General features: G+C 43.8%; 1 protein-coding gene across 3 annotated transcripts in view; it reads right to left on the minus strand.

The window, feature by feature from the left end:
- The window catches only part of ADCY2 (adenylate cyclase 2), a 282,866-nt gene that overhangs the window by 84,318 nt on the left and 174,790 nt on the right, over window positions 1-23,758 (minus strand). For all 3 annotated transcript variants that reach the window (XM_078602107.1, XM_078602109.1, XM_078602110.1), the window contains exon 5: window positions 16,551-16,700. In XM_078602107.1, the coding sequence (XP_078458233.1) occupies window positions 16,551-16,700 (150 nt within the window). The remainder of the gene's footprint in view (window positions 1-16,550; window positions 16,701-23,758) is intronic.

A 23,758-nucleotide genomic window follows, 5' to 3' on the forward strand; every position in this document is an offset into this window, starting at 1 on the left:
TTGCTACTCGTATGCTCCGCACACTCTGCAGCCCCCTTGCTGCTCCGTGTGCTCACCGCGCACCCAGCAGCCACCCTGCTGCTCCGTGTGCTCCCGCACACTCTGCAGACACCCCCGCTGCTCCACGAACACCGCTGGCCGACGGTGCCGTGACTCCTGTCTCGTGGCACTCGCGCCACTCCTCGCCAGCTCTCCGCGTGGCCTCTCCCTTCTCTATTCTGTCTCCACTCCCGATCTCCTTCCGGTTCTCCCCTTATATCCTCCCCTCACGTGACCCTGACTCCTCCTCCTCCGCACGTGACCCTGACTCCGCCCACACTCACGTGACCCTGTCCTTGCTCGCATTACACATATTATCAATGCTCGTTTAAGCTTGGAGACACTTTGATTTAACTACGTATCACCGATTTTTTTTACAGTTATTTGACACCCCTAAACCATATAATTGTATCGCATGCTGAAATGTAACCCGTATCTATATGCTACACAGCATTATATTGTACCGTAAGTTCATTTTAATGTTGGGTCTATAATACAAAAAATAATGTGATCATTCACATCACTGATTTCAAGGCCAAGTCTCAGCTGACTCGACAGCGCTTTTTGTTGAAGCAGCGCTGACAAGAAACAAAACGTGGGTTTGTTCTCCAGTTTGACGACGACTAAGCACACATGTGCTTTGACAATTCAACGTATTGCCACGGTTGCACGTGAACATTTCATGTACTCCACTTTGGACGACGAACAGAAATCTCAGAATGTGATGGGATATTCCAAAATCGATGCTTGGAACAAACGCTCACTTATCAATGAGCAGGTCACGAATGCACGAGGGGGTCATCAAATGATCAGTGGCGTCACGCGGACAAGCAGTAACTGAAAGTAATTAACCGGTGTTATTTTAACGCGCAGTTCGCCTGACGAGTAACACACCTCCTCCATCGATGTTTCGATTCGCACGGTTGGCTTGCGTACGGTGCGAAAGAAGTTCAACATACATAGGCCGTGTCGAAAACTCCTATTTTACGAGTCATGTAAAAGGGGAACGGCGGGAGAGGGTTAGATTTCACGGGTGATCGGGGGGGGGTCACGTGTCGAGCGTTCGCGAGTGTGAAGAGACACAGTGATAAACAAACTGTGGACACAGTTTTGTTTATCACAAGAAGTACATTCTACTTATTTACTTATTTTTCTATCCTGAAGAGCCACACCGAGTCGTATGACTCTTTTTCAGGAGGGTCTTGATCGATTTTGTTGTCCCATTGGATTACTCTGCAATTATTATTATTCGCTGTTATCATAGTTCTTCATTTTATTGGAATTTCGAGAGTCGTCATTGATGTTGTTGTTATCAGATTTCTATTCCGCTTCGATTTTATCTATATTTGTAAGTGTAGTTTAATTTTTACGTGCAGCGTTTTAAGATACTTTCATATGCAAATCACTTTATAAAAGAGGCTATTACGAGTATTTATTTGTTTTTTATGTCGAGATGTTTTCAGCCGATTAACAGCAAGTGTCTATCATATGTGCGGGAGTAAACCAGAGCACCTGGATAACAAAAAAAACTCCACACACGCGAGGGGGCAATGCTCTATCTACCTTCGTACAGATGGAAACAGATAGTGATTAGTCCACTTGCTATACACTGCCTTCTCCTGGCGAGCCAGAGTATGGCACCTTAACGCCCATGGGAAGGGAGTTTTACAACAATGGTGCGATCCGCCAACCCTCACTACCTCCACGGTGCTGGTATTACAGGCGAGCACAGCCACCACCGCCCGGCATGATATCCCATCTGTGGTTGCGCTTCGAGTTGACGTTAAAGACTTCTATCTGTTTCGAGACCGTCCTGAATGAGTTCACTCAACTGCACAAATTGGTGAGGTGTCATGGGGAAGGAATAGACAGTGGCTTTAATCCCGACTTGGAAGATTTCTTTGGCTTGTTCCCCAAAGCACTTGTTTACTACAAACGCATCACTTCTTTGCCACAAGAATATTGCTCTCTCCATGAGCGATGACTTAATGATGTATGCATACAGAAGGTACTGGGACCAGTCCTGGTAGATATGGGTTTTCTTCAGACTTCTCTGGATGTTCTCAGATCTCTCAATGTTTCTATTAACACAAAGCAAGGTGATTTCTGACACTTGTGAAACTTTCAGATACTTGTTTAAAGAAAGCAACAATAAACTTCCAACATTTGGCTCGATATTTCCAACTCACTACGGGATTTCTGGCAAAAACATTAGCAAGCTGCAGCATGTACACAATTCTTTGGCATGTATCATGACTGGTGCTCGCTGAACTGCATTGCCTTCTGGTTGCCAAACGAACACATTAAAATATTGCACTGATTACATACAAAGCGCTTGCCAAAAATGAACCACAATACCTTTCTGATCTCGTTAAGGAGCATAAACCATCACGCAAACTCCGGTCATCCTCGCAGCGGCTTTTGGCTATCCATCGAACAAAGACATCTCACTCCATTGAGCGCTTTCATATGCACTTCTGTGGCTGTCTGGAACAGTCTTCCTTCCGCTAATAGGAAGCCACTGGATTTATGCACTTTTAGTGCCTAGATTGACAACCCATTTCTTTAGAACTGCTTTTTGTGTTTAGTTTTTTGCCCTTGCCCCGCACCTGTGATTATCAATGTTGGCTATGTACAGTGCAAAATAAGTTCTACATGCATTGATACTTAGATTATAGAACCCAATTTAATCAGAAGGGGATGCCCAGATTTGAATTCAATATTATTGTCTCAGTGCTCTGACATGGATTTGAATTCTGGCACCATGCAGTAATTGCCTTGGTCGCTTGACTATGTAAATTCCTTCTTTGTGGCAGGCAAATACGGACTTGGAAGTGTTGTTTTACTCCTCTCCTGCACGAGCAAATGCCCTGTCCAAAAGCCAAATTGCACTGCTGAAGAAACTAAAGCCATTGTATAAGCCGGTATAAAATAGAGCCAAGCACAGTATTACGTAACAATGCTGTGCCAGGACAGATTTTCAAATGTTAGGCCTGCAGAGGCGTGCTTCATAAAATGTCTAAAATTGGCAGCAAAATAATATTCCCGGGGCAGATGGCAGATTTCCTTTGCTAAACTAAAAATGTGGCACACTCAATTAAAAAGCAAAAAAATGTTAACTGAACATGGTGGTTTGTGCCCAGTCATACGCCTGCCAATTGCTTGGGTTACTTCCAAGCAAGGCTTGACTCTCAGGACAGCTGGGCACTATTTTAAGGAAAGGGCAGGCAGCCAATGGGCCTGGCTCTGCAGTCGACAGCACATGCAGACACCAATCACTCGATGCCTCTCGGATCTTCCCTGCCAAGCTGCATCGTCTCAATTTAACCACATCTTCAATGCTCACACTAATGCAGCGTCCACTTCCTATGAAGTAAAGCACATTCGCAGTGAAAAATATGTTACGTGCAATTTTTACAAGAAAGTTGCACGAAATCAACAGCTGTATTTGGAGATGGGGGTTGTGCTTGGGAGTTTGCCTGGCTCGTTGAAGCATGTATGCACGTGGGAGGCATCTCCAGTTCCACGTGAAAACCCGTCCATATGACAGACAGGCAAACACTCAAGCATAATTATTATACATGAGAAAAGCATTCACAAAAGAATTGGCCACACATGCCAAAACGTACATTTTCTGTGAATTTTTTTTTGCATTTTTTTACTTCAAAAAATTATTACAACTTCCTCACAAATAGGTCAGCAAGCCCAAGTGCCAAGTTGCCATTCGCCTAAGTATGATGATTCATCTTCAATTACATTTAAAAGTATAGTACAACTGAAAACAATGAAACATGACTTGACGTGTACTCTTAAATGTCACCATTCAGCCCACATAGTCTCCACCACCCTGTCACTGTTCCTCCCCATCAGCCTCGGTCGCACCATAAAATATCATCATCATCATCATCTCCACGTGACTCTTCTTCTGCCCCCCCACCCCCCTACAAGGCCCGACAGCATCTACAATTAATTTGATGTGCGGCTAGAATCAGCGCAAGACCGTTTAAAATGTCAAACGTATGCGCGTTTAACCTGAATATGAAACGATGTTCATTGTTACATTTGTCGTTGGCCTTTTTGAAGAGCTCACCATGATGGTGTTGACAATATTTTCAAAATGGTAAAGACCTTTTGTCAACACTATGATAAAAGAAAATACATTTCGACAACATCGTAAAAAAACAATAACAAAAAACTCAACACACTCGTCAATAACACCTGCCTTACCAGGACAACTATGTATAGTATAATAACATGTATCTTTTAAGGCCACAGTGTTATTTACAAATGTGTTTTTGTTGTTATTATCTGCGCTTGTACACCACTGCCAACGCAGCAGTATCACCAGATAACTTGTATTTTTAAAAAGCCAAGAAGTCAGTGACCAAGGGAGAAAATATAAAGCCACATCCTATGATATAGAAAGTGTTGACTGTGCAAAAGCTGAGGCTTCTATGAGGATACATTAAATAATGGAAATGTGTGGTGGCATCAATGACATGCCTGTGAAGATGTCCTCGCCTTAACTGATGAATACAAAAGCAATATTTATTTGACTTTTTTTTTTCTACAGTTCTATCTTTCTGTTGGCGTGATGAGACGTAGTAGTTTCTAGTATTCGTTATAATCTCTCGCAAGAGCAGTTTAAACAAAAACTAAATATTTCACCAGGTAAGGCCCAGTGAGCAATATCACTCTTTTTCAGAAGCGACCTGGCCACAAATGATAGCTCAACTAAGTGGCTTTTCACGTGGAAATTTACAGCAGCAGTCAAATACTCTAAACACACGTAGATTCTAAATGTGGAGGGAAAAACCCGGAGCACCCGGAGAAAAATCCACGCGACCACGGGGAGAGAGACACGCCAACTCCAAATATACAGCAGGCATCAGGTTGGGGATCGAGCCCACGACCTCCTGTATACCAGGCGAGGTAGTTAACATCTCCTAGCCATCGTGCTGGAATTTTGCTAAATTAAGTGTAGAACGAAATTTTATGTGATCGGGTTTTGTGTGTGTTCAGGCATTGGTTACCTGGCTGAGACAATTGTTAAAGGCGCTCCACTTGAGAACCCAGTTTAATTACGGGTGGCTATACCTGGCTTTGAACGCAGGATCTAAGTGGTGCCACTTCAGTGACTTCTGAGCCACCCGGCCACCTCCAAAACAATTTAACATTGAAACTAACTCGAGCAAAGTCCAGTACTACTACTACGTTGGGAAACATCGGGTGCACAGTGTTTTGTGGCGAAAACAAAACGCAGCAAAGCCCATGAGCAGCGCATGTTCTGTGCACAGTAATCTAGTCTTGCCAAGTACAATCGTGAAAGTTCAACAAACCTGAGTTACAGAGATAAGTTCCCAGCAAATGATACCAATCAAAACCCAACAAACAATATAATTCAGACTGGTACAATTCTGCCATTCGTTTTACGATGACCAGGGCCTATTTAAGTGTTGTGCTTTCAGATACCGTTATTGTGAGTCACTCAAGCCTCAATATGCATGCATCAGTATATTTATATATAATTCAGCTCTGAGTTACGCAACGAGTGCTGGAAGCGTGCTAAAACATAATTTAAAATTTGTACAGAAAACATGATAAATGTCTTCCAATTCGTTCATTATGGCCACATTCTTACCGGTTCAAAATGTTTTTCACATTTATATGCAGGATATACGCATATATAATTTAATACATGTCAAAGTCTAGACTTAACATGTGCAATACAGATGGATATAAGCTGTGTGTGCAATGAGATTTTTTTTTACGGAATCATATTCACCGGCTGTGAGACTACACGTGATTCCTTAACATGCATGTGTGCTTTGCATTAAACACGCTCGACTGCCCAATGCAATGAAGCTGAAGAAATGAGCTGATAAATATACGAAGCTGCAACATTTTGTCAAGCATTACAGTGCAAGTTTGTAATCTAGAGAGTTTCAGAAGTTGGGGGTGTCAAGTCTCACAGCGATCCCTTGCTGGAGGACACCCAGTTAGGATTCCTGCAGGATTCAGCGCAGAAAGTAGACGTCTACTTTCTCTGCTGAATCTCACGGCATTATTTTGGAGTTGCAGTACGATCCTCTAAAAATGCAGAAATTCTCTCTGGGCCATCCAAATTCATCCACGGAAGAAGATAAAGAAATACCCAAAACGAAACTGGGTTTTCGATGTGATGGCGCAAGACTGTAATCCAACACTGCGGAGGCAGTGAGGGTTGGTGGGTCAGTCAAACGTCGCTGAGTTTCCATTTCGTGGGCATTAAGATGCCATACCCTGGCTTGCCTGGAAAATATTGAACAGCAAAATGTGGACTAATGAGCATCTGTTCCTTCTGTACGGGATAGAGTTTTGCCGATTTACACGTGTGTGTGTGTGTTTCTCTGGGTGCTCCGGTTTCCTCCCACATGTATTATCATGAATTGGCTGAAAACATTTTAATATATAGAGGACCGCAGAGCTAGGGCAATTGTTGGCAGCACAAGTCACCTCCTGGCTGCTGCCTTCCCACATTTTTTGGTACCTCGCTTTTGGCGACTTTGAGATGCAATTTGCACGAATGACACTCTATAACACTAGACATTATTACCATAACATTCCAAGGAAGGCTCTCACGTGAGAGCCTTCCCTGGGATGGCATTCCTTAAGACAGGGATGAGTCATTCCATATGTGGACCGCTGTGGACTTCCCACAAGATGTTTTTTTAATTATGCTGAACCTGCAAGACCGAAATGACTGGCTGGCTCCCGACTAGGATTTGAGCTTGTAGCCTTATGTTCACGATTCAGTTGTTCTTACGAGGGCCACCCATCCATGCAGTGTTGCTAATGAAACAAACAGTCTAACCGTATTTATTTTAAATGTAATATCACCTCCACTGAAGGGGTTATCACAATATTGTTTAAGCCATGACAAAATCGTGAGTCTTGCACTCCCTCCTAAACACACTGAGGCTCGCAGGGTGCCGGATCACTGCCGGCAAGGCATTACAGATCCTTGGGGCAACACTCGAGAAGGTCAGACCCTCCCCCCCAGCGTCGAGCACAAGAGCCGAGGCTGGGAGAGTGGTAGGTCCTGCCCTGAAGAGCGTGGCGTGTAAACCCCAGTCGTGTGAGAGATCAGTCGGGCCCGCAGGTACATTGGGTCAAGACCATGCAGAACTTTATTGACCAGAGCTAACAGGAAGTTCCTTAGACTTCAGACACCGGTCAGCATTCAACAGTCCATGTGGACTTGGCCAATCATTGCCGGTAAAGCATGTGTGTCCGTGTGTGGCATAGCAAGCCAATGTGTGTTTTCGTGACTGCAAGGATTCATACTCTTTGGTTTTTTCGGTAAAGTCACGTAGGTAAAAATTGTAATGAAAAATGGAATTAATTTTTTTTCCTACGTGACTTTACCGAAAAACCCGAAGAGTACCAATGTGTGTGTTAATGCGTGCGGACACATTTACCTGCCAGTGGCAAACGGAATCAATAGGAGGGCTCATATCCAGAAGGATGGCCATCTGACGACTGAAACCCACAGTTGACTGACTATCTCGGGTTGGACCATCATCGTGCTTGACTGAGTAAAGGAAGAGACGTTCACAAGCACATTGCACCCTAATGGTTGAATGGCTGTCATCACATAAATCCTGGAGTGAAACATAAATAAATACGCAATGTATTGTATTTACTTAGAAAAAGCCTCAGTGAGTCTGAAGACTTATTTACGGTGGTTCTGCATCAAAATGTGTTGGATTTATTGGCCAGTTCCTCAGGAAATGAGGCGTTTGAATGAGAGCAAATCGAGATATATTAGGAGATGACACTAAAATACCTACACAGATGGGTCCGGATCCAAACTGCTGTTCTGCCCTCTCAATGCCACGTTACTGCTCAACAGATTTTGAATATCACACACAACGATCTGTGCATGATCCACTAACCCCAGAACAGCATTGCACTAAGCGCTATCATGCCTGGGCATATCACATTCTCAAAATCATGTTTTTCTATTTATTTTACTTATCATCAGTGTTACGTCAGTTACACTGACAAAGTCATACAAGAAGATAAGTACTGAATACATTTCCAGAAGTCGTAACAGTCAACAGTCTCACATTACATCTGGAAACCGTCCCGGAAGATGACACCACGCCTCTGCAACCCAACACAAGCCAGCGTCCGGACGTGTTCTCAGCCAGGCTTTCCTGGGTCAGCAAAAGGCTGTTGATCCATCAATGTGATGACACCGTATTCGTTGGCACAATTAGCGCTGGAGCTGCACAGCCGACATCACGCTTGTGTGTCAGGCGAGACGCTGGCTGCTATACATTTTCACTTGATAGGCCACTTGGTTGAGCTATAATTTGTGGCCATGTTGCTTCTCGACAACACCTAATAGCTCAGTAGGCTTTATATGGTAAAAAAAAAATTAGTTTTCGTTTATTTCTTTATTTATAGTGATTTGCTCACATTTCCAATTTTTTTGTACTGTTGTAATAACTTTCTGTCCTGCTCCTACTGAACATACGTGAAGAACAACTTCTTAGCTTATTGGATTTCTCTGGAATAAATCAAGATTCTAGGCGGCTGCTGTTGCTTTGTCAGAGCAATGAGCCAGCGCTGCCCAGATGCTGGATGTGAATTCGGGAAGCCGCTGGGGATCAAATTGGGTTGGAACAAGATGACGGTGTCATCCTGGGTACCGACAAAAAAAAAACGTGAACTACCTTCCATGTTTCGGAGCGCCTCTTTGAAGTGATGTTAAAAGCAGCGCTGTGGCATCTTGCAGGGCCGTTCCCTGAAAACTCTGCTTGCCGAGAGTTGTGAATGCAAATTTTATTTCTCTCGGGACAATTTGGCGATAGCAGAGAGCACAGCTTGCAATCTGAAGATTGTGAATTCAAATCCCAGCCAGTGGTTCAGCCCTTCATCTCTCTCATACAACCCAAACCCACGGACCATACAGTTAAACCGCTGTAGTCTGCGCTCCTGCAACGGCGGAGGAGGAACAGCAAAACTACACCCACTCTCTCCTGAAGCCCTCTCGTGGCTAGCATACCTCCATGTTGCCATTTAGCTCCTGGCCATATTTGCACGTGCAAGAAAAGAACTGAATCTCGTTGGGCTGAAAAATTGAGTACCACTTTGTAGGTCGTCCTATAGAAAAATTCACCCCCCCCCACCTCCCCCAACGAAGGAATGTGGAATTTTTCACGACAGGCCCAGGACTGTAAAATGTGAATGAGCGCGGCCCAGAGTTTCATGGAGGAGGAACAACTAATGACCTAGTTACGTGAAAAGAGACCTATGGCACACTTGGAATATACAGTCAATAACAATTGATATAGCAAATATTAACGAAACAAAAAATAAAAACACCAATAATACATTTACACTAAACAACATTTCCACACATAGCATTTTGTAGAATTGTATACATTTATTAATAAAAGTCGGAATTTATAAATATGGTATAATAAACAAATAACTTCTGTTTTATCACTGCATTCTTGACCTCATCCCTCGAACCTCTCTGTTCCTTGCCTCCATCTCGACCACCGCCACTCTCCTGACTGCGAATTTCAGTCTTATGATCAGACTGATTGTGTTCATGGGGTTAACAAATGCAAACGGTGCTGTTCTATGCTTCACAGAAACGTTGCTCTTCGTAGCAAACATCATGTCCCATATTGGCTGATAACACCTTCATATGTAGAGGAATGCAGAGCTTGGGCCATTGTTGGTGCCGGATCATCGCGTGGTTGCCATCCCGCTAAGTCTGTGGAGTCGTTCTTTGTCTACGAGAGTGAGCTAATACTGTGCGTGGTACAAGTTCAAATTATACTTGCTATTATTATTATTCATGTGCTTGTTACCACGATAAGGATGATGATCCACGTCTGTCTATGCATGCATGCACTTCTACCTTTGCCTTTCGAGCGGTTGTGAATATCCCTCATTTTGCACAACGGGAAAAAAGGTGCTCTTGCCAGAAACGTATGGGAAACCTTTAACGTTTGCATAATATGTTAGAGTGGTGAAGTGGCGTTAACCATTATTTATTTTTTATAAGGATGCACGCTAACATAATTCAAATTCATATGATTACTCATTCATGTTATAAAGGTCTTTTTTCAATTTACGTGCCCGAGTGTTTCGTAATTACATTTAATTATTTTAGGAGATTCACCCCTTTGTTCATCATCACATGCACAATCATGCAAGCGATTATCATAACGATTAGTTTTCACAACCACCTGTGATTTCATGACAACCTTTTCATATTGTGTGACCATGGATCATGGTACCTCAACAACGATGTACCATGAAAATAAGTTTCTTGTCCTTCAATGTAGGTGCACGCAGAGAGGTGACGTGGACGGTGCACTGTGTAATGGGCTCGGTAACCCGAGTTCAATTCCTGGCCACAGCTAACGTGAAAGTGACAAGTGATATCTAAACCGGTCCTGAGCATCCATTTCACCAAGCCACACTGACCAGCGTAGTGAAGTATGGTCAAAGAACCCCATGACTAATATGCATGGGAAGGCCCCCCTCACCCATAAGTGGATCGACAAAGGGCTGTTCATACATGCAGGGTATGCTCGGAATTGTCTGGCATAATTGGCAAAGCGACTTGGAGGCTTGAGGAGAGAATGCATAAAAGAAAATGCACTATCGTGGATATAATCAAGGAAAGGTTTTTTCTTTGTTGTTACAGGATGTGCCATTGTGTGCAGGATGAAGAAGGGCATGTTACTGAGACAGACATTGGAGAGGCACCCAGAGGTCAGCGACCAAAGGGAAGACCTAAGACAGACGGCGGTGATGAGACTTCTAAGAGGAAGTTGGGTATTGATTGTGCAACAGCTGCAGGATCTAACAGGAGGAAGGAAGCGCAGGACCGGTCGATCACATCGGTAGCATTGGCTCAGAAAACATCTTGACCTTGGACCATTCTCCCTACCCCCTGCCTCGGCTGCAAAAAGGAAAACTTCTCTGTCGCCTATTATGTGTATCTGTACAGCGTGTGTGAAGGTGAGCCTGCAGAGATAAAGAGCAGGGCATTGTTGCAACCTCAAAATCAACCACTGCTTGGATAAATGCCTGCGTCTCCAGACTGCCGTGAATGTTCAACGCTACGTGGACCTCACAATGCGAGATGCATGTTCATGGGATTGTTTAATGCATCACGGGAGAGCTCAAAAGTGTCACGGTGGTGTGCTACATCGAAAGGGGAACCGGCAGGAGACAATGGAACCCATCTTAACGACCACCCCCCGAAAACGCCGAGAGAGCATTGACACCGCGCAGTGGGTAGGGAAGGCGGTTTTCGGTCAACGTGTACCGTTCACGGCAAGACACACGAACTCCGCCAGCCCCGCGGCGAGGGAAATTACGGCGAGCGTGACGACGTCTCGCAGCTTCGATCGGGTAATCGCCTCGCTGGGGACCTGGCACCGTACGGAGTGCGGCAGCCCCTCTGTGGGGTCCAGTTGGAGTTGCTCACGGAAAAAAGGGAGGAGGAAGAAGAAGAAAAAAAACCCAGAGACAATGCAAAGGAGATATATCTCTCAAGTAGGAGAGAGAGAGAGAGAGAAAAACCAGACCAGCGAAGATTTGGGCAACCAATCGCATCACGCACAGTTCCTGGAACCCGGAATTGATGTTTCATTGAAGATCTTAACGGATGTAACTTCCCCCCTGTACAGATTTATTAACTCCGAAGAGGATTGCAGACAATGAACGAGTGATAATAAAATTTAAACTGGACAAGATACAGCTTTGGGAAAATAAATATATATCGTATTTGTTAAGAGACCTTGATGGGAGGATAATGGTGATAGTCGTCATCTTTATAAAAAGTGCTTGAGAAAACAAAGAGCTCAAAGCGTAATGTTCAGCACAAGTTTTCAAATGTTCAGCACAAGTTTTCAAATGTATTTACCCATGAATCGGTGCCATGATAGGAACAGGTTTTGTAATAGTCGGGCTAATTAAGCAGAATAACATGCAGAATTTAACTCGTGGGCTTTCGTGACCAATATCGTGATTAATTATTTGTTTTTTTGGCCAGAAATCGTAAGTCAAATGTGTGTCGTGAACCCTCTTCAACTCTACACAGCCAACACAGCCAATTAATAAAGTGTCGTCAACAAACGTGACAATTTATTACTGCTTTAGCAGCACCACTGGATAACGTTGAAGAGCATTCCACAAGATTGAACAATTACGTATGATTTTTCACAAGGCAATTACAACCACCACCATCAGGCAACATACAAAATTCGAAAACATAAGATATATGAAATTAACGAAAGTAAAATATTGCGAGTGATGACGCTCATGCTGCTACTGATGTTGCTGATACTGGTGATGTTGCTCACAATATTGCTGCAGATGGTCTTGCTATATTTACCGCTCGAAGAATACGGTGGCACTGTTCACATTAATCACGCGTAACGAACGACAGTAGCTGCGCTTTAGCGATGAGCGCTCCCAAAACCCCTTTGAACAATCCCCTGGTGCCGCAATTTAGCAACATCTAAAGCCTTGGCATTGCTGCAAGACACTGAATCATGTTGCATCCCCTGTAGAATTGGGGGACGGGCGTTTTACGAGGTGCATCGCTGTGGTTGGAAAATGTGATCACTTATTTCGAAGACACTGGCGTATCCATCAACCGCATCAAAACATGAACAGGCCAATGCGCACATCTCCTTCTTAATTGGCAGGTGCAATTGTAGCCCATGAAACCCAAACTTGGACACATATGGTGAACTTCTGTAGTCTGTGCTCCTTTCACGTAGGAGGAGGAAACGCAAAAACGACACCAACTCTGTCCTGAAGCCTTCTCGTGGCTAGCAGACCTCAACATTGGCGTTAGCTTCTGAACGTAGGATAAAACAGATTTTTCTTTTTAAAAATGTAGTTTAAGAGATACATATTTACATAATACAGTAACGGTAACAAGCGTTATCCCACGTGTATATAAATAAAAACGTAATATGTTAACCAATAACAATGGTCTTAGAAGGGGAAAATATATAACAGGAAATGTTTGGAGCAATGGCCGTCTTCACAGCACAACAAAAAAAAAATGGGGCGATGAAGAGGGGCAATTTCTGTGAACGTTGCCTGTTCTATACTTTCACGGCCACAATAGTATTGGCAGACGTGTTGAGTTTTTTGTTGTTTGTGCTTTTGCACGACTGCCAATGCAGTTTCGCTGATTCACTTGTTTCAGCATTATTTTAGGTCAAACAATAATATGTAAACGTCACAAAACAGTTAGCGTTTAAATAGCATTAATAACGAACCGTTGTTCACTCTATATACATTTTACACAATGTAAAAACATTTTTACACAATGTAAAAATGTAAAGCATTTTTACCCATGTTGAAAGTGGGGCAGGTTCAAATGCCTGGCTTCCATGTCAATACCACTAACAGTCCAGGTCAAAAAGTGAAAGTGTCTCAATTCTCCAATGGCGGCATGGGTAAGCGCTCAAAAAAGAGTTGGAAATATCACATTGCTATGGCAGCAGTAGCCAGCGTTCCCACAGGATATCTGCCATTCAAATGTATGTATGTTGAACTTGTTTCACACCGTACATAGCCAACTGTGCTAATCGGAAGTGTGGTGGAAGGCCAACGAACTAGACACAAAAACAGTTCTAAAGAAATCAGTTTTCAATCTAAATTATTTAAAAGTGCAAAGCTCCAGTGGCTTCCTAATTTCGGAAGGAAGAGCATTCCAGACGGCCGTCTTTGTTCGATGGTTACCCAAAAGCCACTGCGAGGATGACCGGAGTTTGCATATGGTTTACGCTCCTTGACGAGATCAGCAAGCTGTGTTTCATTTTATTGTTCCCTAAGACATAACCGAATAAGTCCACCACCGACTTCCACCAGAGCTCACTGCCTCTGGTGGTGAATCAAACACAACAATACCATCCCGCCAGATTCATGATACAACTCCTGTTTGGAGCATTTTGGTAAATGTAGTGTCACATGCAAGTTTGAATCCATGCTTTTTGGATAATTACAAACCCTGTAACACAGAACATCAATGCAAATGCACACACATTTTCTGTAAACTCACCAATATTAAACATTTCAATTGGAGAATTGTGGGGAGGCCTTTATCCACCAGTGGAATAATAAAGCACTGTACAGTATTATTACTTATGCATTCTTAATAAAACATAGGTTTTCAATACAATGATTCATATTTGTTGATGGGTTACACCACATGGTAGCTTTTATGCCAAAATTATTGTGATTAATGACAAGAATGTTGACGTAAAAAGTACCACTGTTCCTAACCGTAATACAAATGCGAAGCAACGTTCACTTTCCCAACATGCATTGCGTGGTTTCAGAAAATGTTGTCATTTTGCATGTCTGCTTTGCCCTCCACCATCAGTGCCCTGTTCTTTACAATGCTACATTAACACATTAAAGGGGTGATATAGCAAGCAACTGAAAGACGGAAGCAGCAAAAACCGAGATTGATCATTATAATTGGCAATTTACAAATGGTAGCTCTTCGGGAGAAATATGGAATTCCAAAACTCAAGATTGGGATATAATCTTAATATGAGTGTAATAATTGTATGTAGATCTCGAAAGTAAAACATATATCTATAGCCGAGGAATCAGATTGTCTCTCAGATTAAGAGGAGATAGTTCTAGATCTTAAACTTAAAAAGGTAAATTCTGCCCTTCACAGTATGAAAACGGAGAAAACTCACAAATCACGTGGTATAACTGTGGACACCATCAAAGAAAATGGAAGCAAACAGCGGAACTAAATTAGCAAACATATTAAATAAATGTTTATAGAGCAATGACATACCACGATCAAATGGAATGATGCGTCATTCTTTTGCTCAAAAAGGCTCTAAAAGCTTTACTTCAAGACCTATAGCCATTGGCCTCTGATCGCTGAGTTTATCAATTGCTCACAAAAACCATTGGCAGAAACGTGTAGAGCACAACCGAACATGGCTACGAGCAGGGTTTTCAGAGAGGTTTCTTTATTGTCGACCATATGCACACTCTCAATCAGATTAGGGAAAAGACAAACTGCATTTTAAGTAGGTATGTATTAACTTCTTTCGCACCGTACGTAACCAACCATTGTACTTCATTGTCATTTAGCATGATGTCCAACGCTTTGCTCCAGCGGGAAGAGCGGAACGAAAGATATTGAGCCGAGCAACACGCAGCACAACCCGGAAACCCACCGGAGAGCTCCATTAAATCTGATGTCAATCACCTTTGCTCTGCCCAGCGCAGGTTAACAACATTGACACCACTTGGCTGAAGCTAAATAAATAATGATGACACGGGCAGGGCTCGTATCCACAATCAGATTTCCATCCCCAATCAGATTTCCATCAAATATAATCCTACTTTTCAAAATTATGCACATGCCCCCTTGAACCGCATCGTACATTTTTTTTAGATAGACATTAGAAAGCAGGATCAAGCTGTTTCCGATAAAAAATATAATCCTCAAAAATGTATAACTCATGCCAATTTCATACCCATTTTCCACCGGCATGTCCAAGTTGTGGGTGGTTTCCGCTGGCTATTTGCCAGCGCCAAACTGCCATGACCAAACTGCCATGCGTCATATGCTGGCCTCACAATACATTTGAATTTGGCTCAGGGCCAAGCAGGGCCAAAGGTGGGGCTAATGATGCATTCATTGCATTTGACATCGTTCAGTACACTCTAAGGATGATGAACAACACGGCATCACCATGTCATCCACGTGCATTTTGACCAGTTCGTACGTGTGTATGTATGTTGATTTTTTTTTCCACACCGTATATCGCCAACCGTGATAATCGGAGGTGCGGGGGAAGGGCAAAAACTAAACACAAACATCAGTTCTTATGAAATAAATTTTCAATCTAAATTTAAAAGTGCAAAGCTCCAGTGGATTCCTAATATCGGAAGGGAGAATTTTCCAGACGGCCGCAGAAGTGCATTTGAAAGCGCGCGATGCAGTAACTGTCTTTGTTCGATGGCTAGCCAAAAGCTGCTGCGAGGATGACCGGAGTTTGCATGATGGTTTATGCTCCTTGACGAGATCAGCAAGGTATTGTGGTCCATGCATTCTGCAACCGGAAGCCAATGCAGCTCGGCGAGCACTGGACGGACATGGTCAGATCTTGCAGTACCCGTCACGGCACGCGCAAAAGAGTTTCGTACATGCTGAAGCTTGGTAATATTTTTGCCGGACGTCCCGTAGCATAGCGAGTTGCAATGATCGAGCCTTGTCGATACAACGCTACACGCCACCCACCGTGTTGGCTACGTCACGACTCAATAGTGGTCGAATGCGTCGTAGAGCCCCGATGTATTCGTGGCACGGCTCCGTTTCCTCAGTGCACTGTGAGACGTTCCACGGTCTCAGTGCGGGGCTCGGTTGCGCAGTGGGAAAGAGGTAAATGAGTTCATGTGGAAACAAGGACAGAGAAGTTGCACATGAGCAGTACCTGTTGTCGTTTCTCAGACTCCAGTTTCATGCGTGAGCGGATGCAGTTGCAGGTGTCGTCGAAGGTCTGCTTCAGGGCGACGTCCATGAGGTACTTGTGGTAGGCGCCGGCAAGATTCCCACACACGAAGATCACCGTGTTGGCCAGCAGCTGTGGGGGAACAGTAGAGGAGGTGGGGCGACGTGGGAAAGCGGAGGTGAAATAACAAATCGTACTTGGAAAGGATGCACAGCACGCAGAGGTGCGAACTTTTTATATTTTTTGTTAAATTAGTTGGAAGTCAAAAGATTTTCCTGCTCGTACGGGAAGTGCGATGGTACTCATCCCTGTTGGCTCCCGGGCCATTGGCCCGGGAGCCAACAGGGATGATTCCGGAGGGATGATGAGCTGAGTCGGAGGTCATCCCTGAATCGGATTTTGAAGCTGGGTGCACGACCTTCTGGTGAGACAAGTCGATTCTCGTGAAGCCGCGTTGGCGGCGTGTACGCCGCTGGTGTACACAGCAAAGGATTGGACACGCTCGCCAGTTTCGCTGCTTTGAAATGGAATCAAAAATTGGACAACAGGCGACATTTCGAGCAATAGGCGTCCTTCATCAGGGCGCGTGCACACGTTGCGTTCACCGCTCGTGACATTAGTTCGGCTACACCGGGCAATTGTTAAATATAATAATTATATTAATGATGATTCATAACAATAATTGTGTTATCCTTTTAAGAGGACTGGCTTTAATGAATACAACTCGAGATCCCAGGAGGAAATACGTGAGTGTGAGAGAAACACGTTCGTGACATTGCCACGGATTGAGTAATAGCCTATTCTTTTCACTTCCTTGTGTAGGGGTTATTACGGGAGAAAAGGCGGACGAGAAACACAGGGGTGTCTGCACCCGCACACACGGGTGGCCACACCGACGTCCGCATCCGTTAACCACTGGGCGGCCATGGGGGCTCTGTGATCCCCCATAACCCCGCCCCTCCGAGGGGATCTCTATAAAAGGCGGGGAGCCAGAGAGCTCGGGGCCAGTTCGACACGAAGCTGACCAGTGAAGACTGAAGACTCTGAGATTAGGCCCTGGGACTCCCCTGTCTCGCTGCCCTTGTCAGGGCCGAGCTGGGTAAGCCAGCGGCGCGGCCCAAGAGCTCCCGGACCTCTGCCCTTGTAAGGGCAGGGCCGGCTTAGCTGGTACCGAGATCTGTGCTTACCAGGTCCAGATCAGACAGCCTCCCGTAGCCCATTAGAGGAGGACTGGGGAGCAGGACAGAGGGCTTAGTACTAGGGTGGTTTCCCACATAGTACGGGTGAAGGGGCCGTTACCCCTTGAACTATTGTGTCTGTCCCTGAGTTAATAAAAAGAGTGTGCCTCAACTCCGACGTCGTCTCCCTGAACTCACTACACTTGCATTGGCGAACTAACACGCCCATAAAACTGGGTGCTTATTTACTTGAAATGTCTCTTATTCAAGTCAATATATCTTGACTTAAAGCTTTCGTGACTGCAGGAATTAATATTCTTTGGGTCTTTCAGTAAAACCACGTATATAGAAAAAATAGAAAATAAAAATATTTTTTCTATCGAAAGACTCAAAGAATATAAATATATCTTATGTACATGTATGTGAATGAGTGTGAACGAACACTCTTTCATTTCATAAGTACATCTGTGAATGTGTTAGACGGGCTTATACATTTGTGCATTCATTCGCAGGAGTGTAGGAGGAGGTGAATTCGACTATGCGCAAGCAAATGCATGCCAGGAGAGAAGCCAACGTTATGATCTCAAGGCCACGGAATTTGAAGTACCATTGGCCTTTGGAGGGCAAAAAAGAACACACAAGTCTCATTAAATAATGCAAATTAGAAATTCCAAGTGCGAGACGAATCGGAATATATGGTAAACAGAAACTATTTTGGATGTCCTTTACAGGCATTATTGAGTGAAACAGATTTCGCTGACTGCTTCCTGATGTTTGTGCCAATGTGCCCAGACACCGATCCATACTTTGGAAATGCTTTCAACACTTTACAATTTATTAAAGTCAATAATTGACGAATAAAAATGTGAAATAAAGGATCAATGTCTTGTTGATGAAATGCAGATAGGGGTTAATGTCAACATAGTTAAGTTTTCTAAATGTAAATAAACAAGCGAGGAGGGGTGGTTTATGTTTTATATACAGTCCTGGGTCAGTGGCGGAAATGCCATATTCTCATGGTGGTGGCCAGTCTCTCTATAGGACAGTGAGTGTTGAATTCCACGAGGTAGAATTCATGTCAGCAATCCCAGATAGGTCGGGCCAAACATGTGAGTAGGATCGCAACTGCATGAATAAAGGCAGCAGAGTCCTGTGTGATGCAAAATTGATAAATCAGCTAAGTAGTTCTTTGTCAACATATGAGTGCTCAAAGCAAGATGTAGGCAATATGATTAATCCTGAAATTGGACCAGTCCCAATCCCAAAACTTATATTCTACACACAATGCTTTTGTTAACAATTTAACAGTCGTGGCAGATCACTGTTTGTCACATTTGATCCCCTTTATGGATTCTTTTTTTTATTAAACCAAGTGAGAAACTATTGTCGACCTTACTCAAAGTGGATTGCCCTTGAATACCCGGTTGGTGGTGCTACTAAAGCAAAAATAATAACAACTTTGCACATTTGTTCATCACGTGACAACTTCATTCCTCGGCTGTGTCAGGTGGAGGAGGGTGTACGACATGCAACATTTTACATACATGATAAACCTTAATTCTAGATTTGAAGCTTTCGTGACTGCAAGGAATCATACTCTTAGGTTTTTTTTCGGTAAAGTCACGTAGGTAAAAATAAAAATAAAAAAAATAAAAATTATGTAAATAATAATAGAAATAAAATAATAAAACACGACGTTTCGGATGAAGGAAGCTTGTGTTGCCTCCGAAACGTCGTGATTTATTATTTTATTTCTATTATTATTTCTATAATTTTCATTATTTATTTTTATTTTTACCTACGTGACTTTATCGAAAAAAAACCTAAGAGTATGATAAACCTTGCTTGACTGGAGAATCTAGTCTGATCGTGGATGACAACAAATGGGATTCAAATCGGGACCTCGGTACTTAGACCTCAGGCAATAGCACACGGAGCCACCCTCCTACCTCCGTCTCAGCGCATATTGAAACCAGCACTGTTTGATGACATTGAAGATGTTTACATGGTTTCTGACCACAGAGCTTGGACGAATTGCATGATGAAGGTCAGTTTCCGATGTAAATGAAGGCTCCACTCAAGGGGATTTCATCAGAATGCACCTTGACTAACATTTACATACATAAGCAAAGCAATGAATCCATACGCACTTTTTTGTGCACAAGTAATTGAATAAACATGCGACAGAGGTGAGTGCCCCTAATTAGCCACATTTGCAGACGGAAACATTGATTATGCATAATGAAAACAGACCCGTAACTTAAAACCACCGAGTTAGAATCCCCAGAAACTCCGATGAAGTATTGAGTGTGCAAGTGTCATAGCAGTAGTTCAGTATAACAAAAACGACCCCCAAGGAAAGAGTAATGAATTGATGAAAATGAAACTCATTAGCGACTAACGCGCAATGATGTAATTGCCAGGATGGTGGTGGGGGGGAAGCGAGGGTTATTTTTGTATCGGACCATTAGCACTCGAGGCAGGGCAGCTGGCAGGCTCTGGTGGAAATGAGTCCCTGGAGGATGGCAGTACACCATTTTAACATTTGCTTGTGTTTGCTTGTATTCGCCTTATTCTCCACCGCATTCCCACCCTTTGTTTTTGTTCTACTAATTAAGGACAACCAGCCTGTTTCCTTGCACCATCCCCCCATGTTTAGCTGGCCGGGCGGCACTCTGAATGAGGCACAATCGGCTGTGAGTAAAAATTTCGGTCGTAGGTCAACTTGGCCTATTAAACCACTCCTCTGGTGTTGACAAACCTAGTTACCACTTTGTAGAGAAAAAAAACACGGTGGTTCTTTTGGTGGGACTGGTTGCTGCCCGAGAAGTGTAGAATTTTCCACGGCTGTGAACGCAGATGAACAAAGCGACTCCTTTGACCTTGTCCGACTTATATTATTTGCGGATATGCAATCTAATTTCGATGTATCCATACAGACGCATCTCCAGACGCATTACGCTCATGTACAAATTGAGAGGCTAATAAAGTATACGTATGAGTGCAGTGTGTGCCTACATTTGAGTGCGCTCTCACTATGGCAGGAAACGGGCGATAGTGAATGTGGCTCACGCCAGCGGTCTCATCACATTTGCCAACAACCTCGGGTCGCCATTATGCCAGCGCCCATTACGCCGGTGCACAGTGCCCATCTCTCCAGGGGTCCTACCACAGCGTGAATTCCGGTTCTCACTCACTATGATGAGTCCAGGGCCAAATCAAAACCCTAGCTGAGCCCCATCTGCCAGGGCTTGATTGCCCAGTGGCCAGGTTAGACATGTGCCTATATGTGGTGACTGATGGAATCAGACGCAGGCAGTCTGGGACAACGGAGGCCGTGCTAGGTACATATTGGAGGCTCTCTGAAAATAGAACACTTTTGCTAACCTGGACATTTTCACTCCCAGTGCCATACGAGTAATTTTTGAGAGAAAAAAAGGTCGATCTCTTCATTACTTCGGTGTTAGAGGGTGCAGCGGGTGCTGCAATGGCTCTTGCACTTCATTATGGAGGTTGATGCCCAGCCATGGCTAGTATAAATGATGAGCAATAAATGAAACAGTCCAACCCGCACTGACCAGCATGGTGAAATATGGGCAGACAACCCTATGACCAATACAGCTTTGAGGAGGTCTTCATCCAGCAATGGATTGACAAAGGGCTGTACATTTCTTTAGACCTACTTTTTGTGTTTAGTTTGTTGTCCTTCGCAACTCCGATTAGCATGATCGGCTATGTACGTTGCGAAAGAAGTTCAACATACATAGTATACACGATACAATACAAATAAAAAATAATTTGAAAATTGTATAATCTCATTCTTGGTCCTGTTTTATCGAAGTAAAGACCTGGAACTGCTTGCTTATGTCACTGCTGTTGGAACGGCCTCCGCTAGAGGGCGCATCAGATAGCCCGTCGAGGGCATTTTGGCCGACTTGTATGTATTTATGTTGAACAAAAACAGTATTCCAAAGAAATTAGTTTTCAATCTCGGTTTTAAAGTCCCAGTTGCTTCGTAATACAGGCAGTCCCTGGGTTACGGAAGGGTCAGGTTCCCGAGAACGATCCGTAACTCGAATTTTCCGTATGTCGGAAATTGAACAATTTTCCGACAAAATGAATGAAAAAATCCCTATCGCTACCTGCATAGTGTTGCTGTACATCAGCTCTGTACTTCCTAGGATTATTTAATTTAATCGAATATCTACCTTAACACTACTACCCATTATTAATCTAATAGAACATTTACGAATGCCACGAAACATTTTTTATATTAATTGCTAACAGAAAGCAGTCACTTCCGAATGTTCATTTACCGTGCATTAGGTTCGGCCTAGACTTCACATATACACACACAAAGACAAAGGTGGAGTAGGCTCGTCTACATACACCCGCCATACGCCTCGCTACGCGGTATTCATCCGCAACCTCACCACGCTGCACTAATTTCGCTTACGTAACTAACGCAAAACTTTCCGCGTAATTTTTTTTTACATGATTTATGGCAGAATTTCCATAAAGTCGGATTTCCGTAAGTCGGGACTGCCTGTATCAGAAGGAAGAGCGTTCCAGACGGCCACAGAGGCCTTGTCCATGCTGGTCAGCCATCTTTGCACAGCTACGAGTATCCCACTCACATTCGGCCCATCGGTCGACTATTTAAACAATGCCTTCCCTATGGTAACTACTCACGACTCGAGCGCCACGTGGGTCAAGAAGAATGTTAGAGGTGAAACGTACTGGGTGACAGGTCTACTGCATGAATCACTTGAGTCAATGGCCTGGCGGTTCAAGTCTGTCTCCTCGGCCTCTCTTACCCCAAATGTGATTGCACAAACATTAAAAACAAAATGAAGAGGGGAGCATCTGTCGCGCCACATTCACGGGTGTTAATGATTCCACCCTATTGCTGTTCGTAGAAAATAAGAAGACCATCAAGAGCTGAGTTTGCACCTGGGTGTTGATGGGAACATGGTTCGAGAAGTCGACTCGCAATTGGAACGGCATGAGTTCGTATCCTGTTTGATGGCCGAGTTGCCCATTTACCCTCATCGCTCAATAAAGTGAGTGGAACTTTGTGAGATGTCTACAGTTATTGTCCTCAGAGGAGCCTTTGTCCTTGCGATGAAGATGGCTGATCAGAAATTGCTGCCAGGGCTGCCAACAGTGATGAGCAATAGCACATTTCTTGTTTGCTTAAAATTATAGTGGGCTCTCTCCTCACCAACACGCAGAGGCAGGTAAGTGATCCAGTCCGTTTACTTTACCTCCGTCACACACAGCTCCCTCCTTCATCCACTGCTCTCTCCTTCCATCCCTCCTCTGACGTGTCCTCTCATCCCCACAGTCCCCTCTCCCATTCCCTCCTCTTCTTCTCACCCCTGTCACCGCATTTCCATCCACCAATCACAGAGCATCACATCTCGGATTATGTCTCCTCATCTCTAGCCACCCATCACAGATCATCATATCTCAGACCGCCAGGTTACTCTCGGTCAAGTATGTGCAGGGATTGACGTCAGCGTGTAGTGGGTAGGGAATACAAATGCTGTGGGGACTATTATGGAGGACCGCTGCAGAACTAATCTGAATTGACTTAGTCTGAACTAACCAAGTATTGTTGATATCACCTATAGAAGAACCTGACTCGGACGATATCAATGTTCACAATAAGATATATGATTTAATGCAAACAATGTTTAGCTATGTACTTTCATGTTAAAATATTCCTCCAAGGAGGATCCATTGAAAAACGTAACTATATTTGTATCCATTTATGTTTTCATGTTCGAGAGCATTGCTCCGTATCAAAGGTCTCCCTGCCTGCAACATGATATCACATAACTACTTTTGAAGGCCCTTCAAGAGAACTCCAGTTTGCTAATAGTTGAAGATGCCTTGTAAACAGTGTTTGTCGCATGGCAAGCTGAAATGTGTAGTCCTCAGCGCTGGAATATGTCAAAAGTGAGTGAATAATCTGATATGGCACTGTGGATTTTTTCTGATGACCTG

The sequence above is a fragment of the Lampetra planeri genome, chromosome 17 (genome assembly GCF_965212315.1).
Source record: "Lampetra planeri chromosome 17, kcLamPlan1.2.h2, whole genome shotgun sequence".
NCBI classification, from domain to species: domain Eukaryota; kingdom Metazoa; phylum Chordata; class Hyperoartia; order Petromyzontiformes; family Petromyzontidae; genus Lampetra; species Lampetra planeri.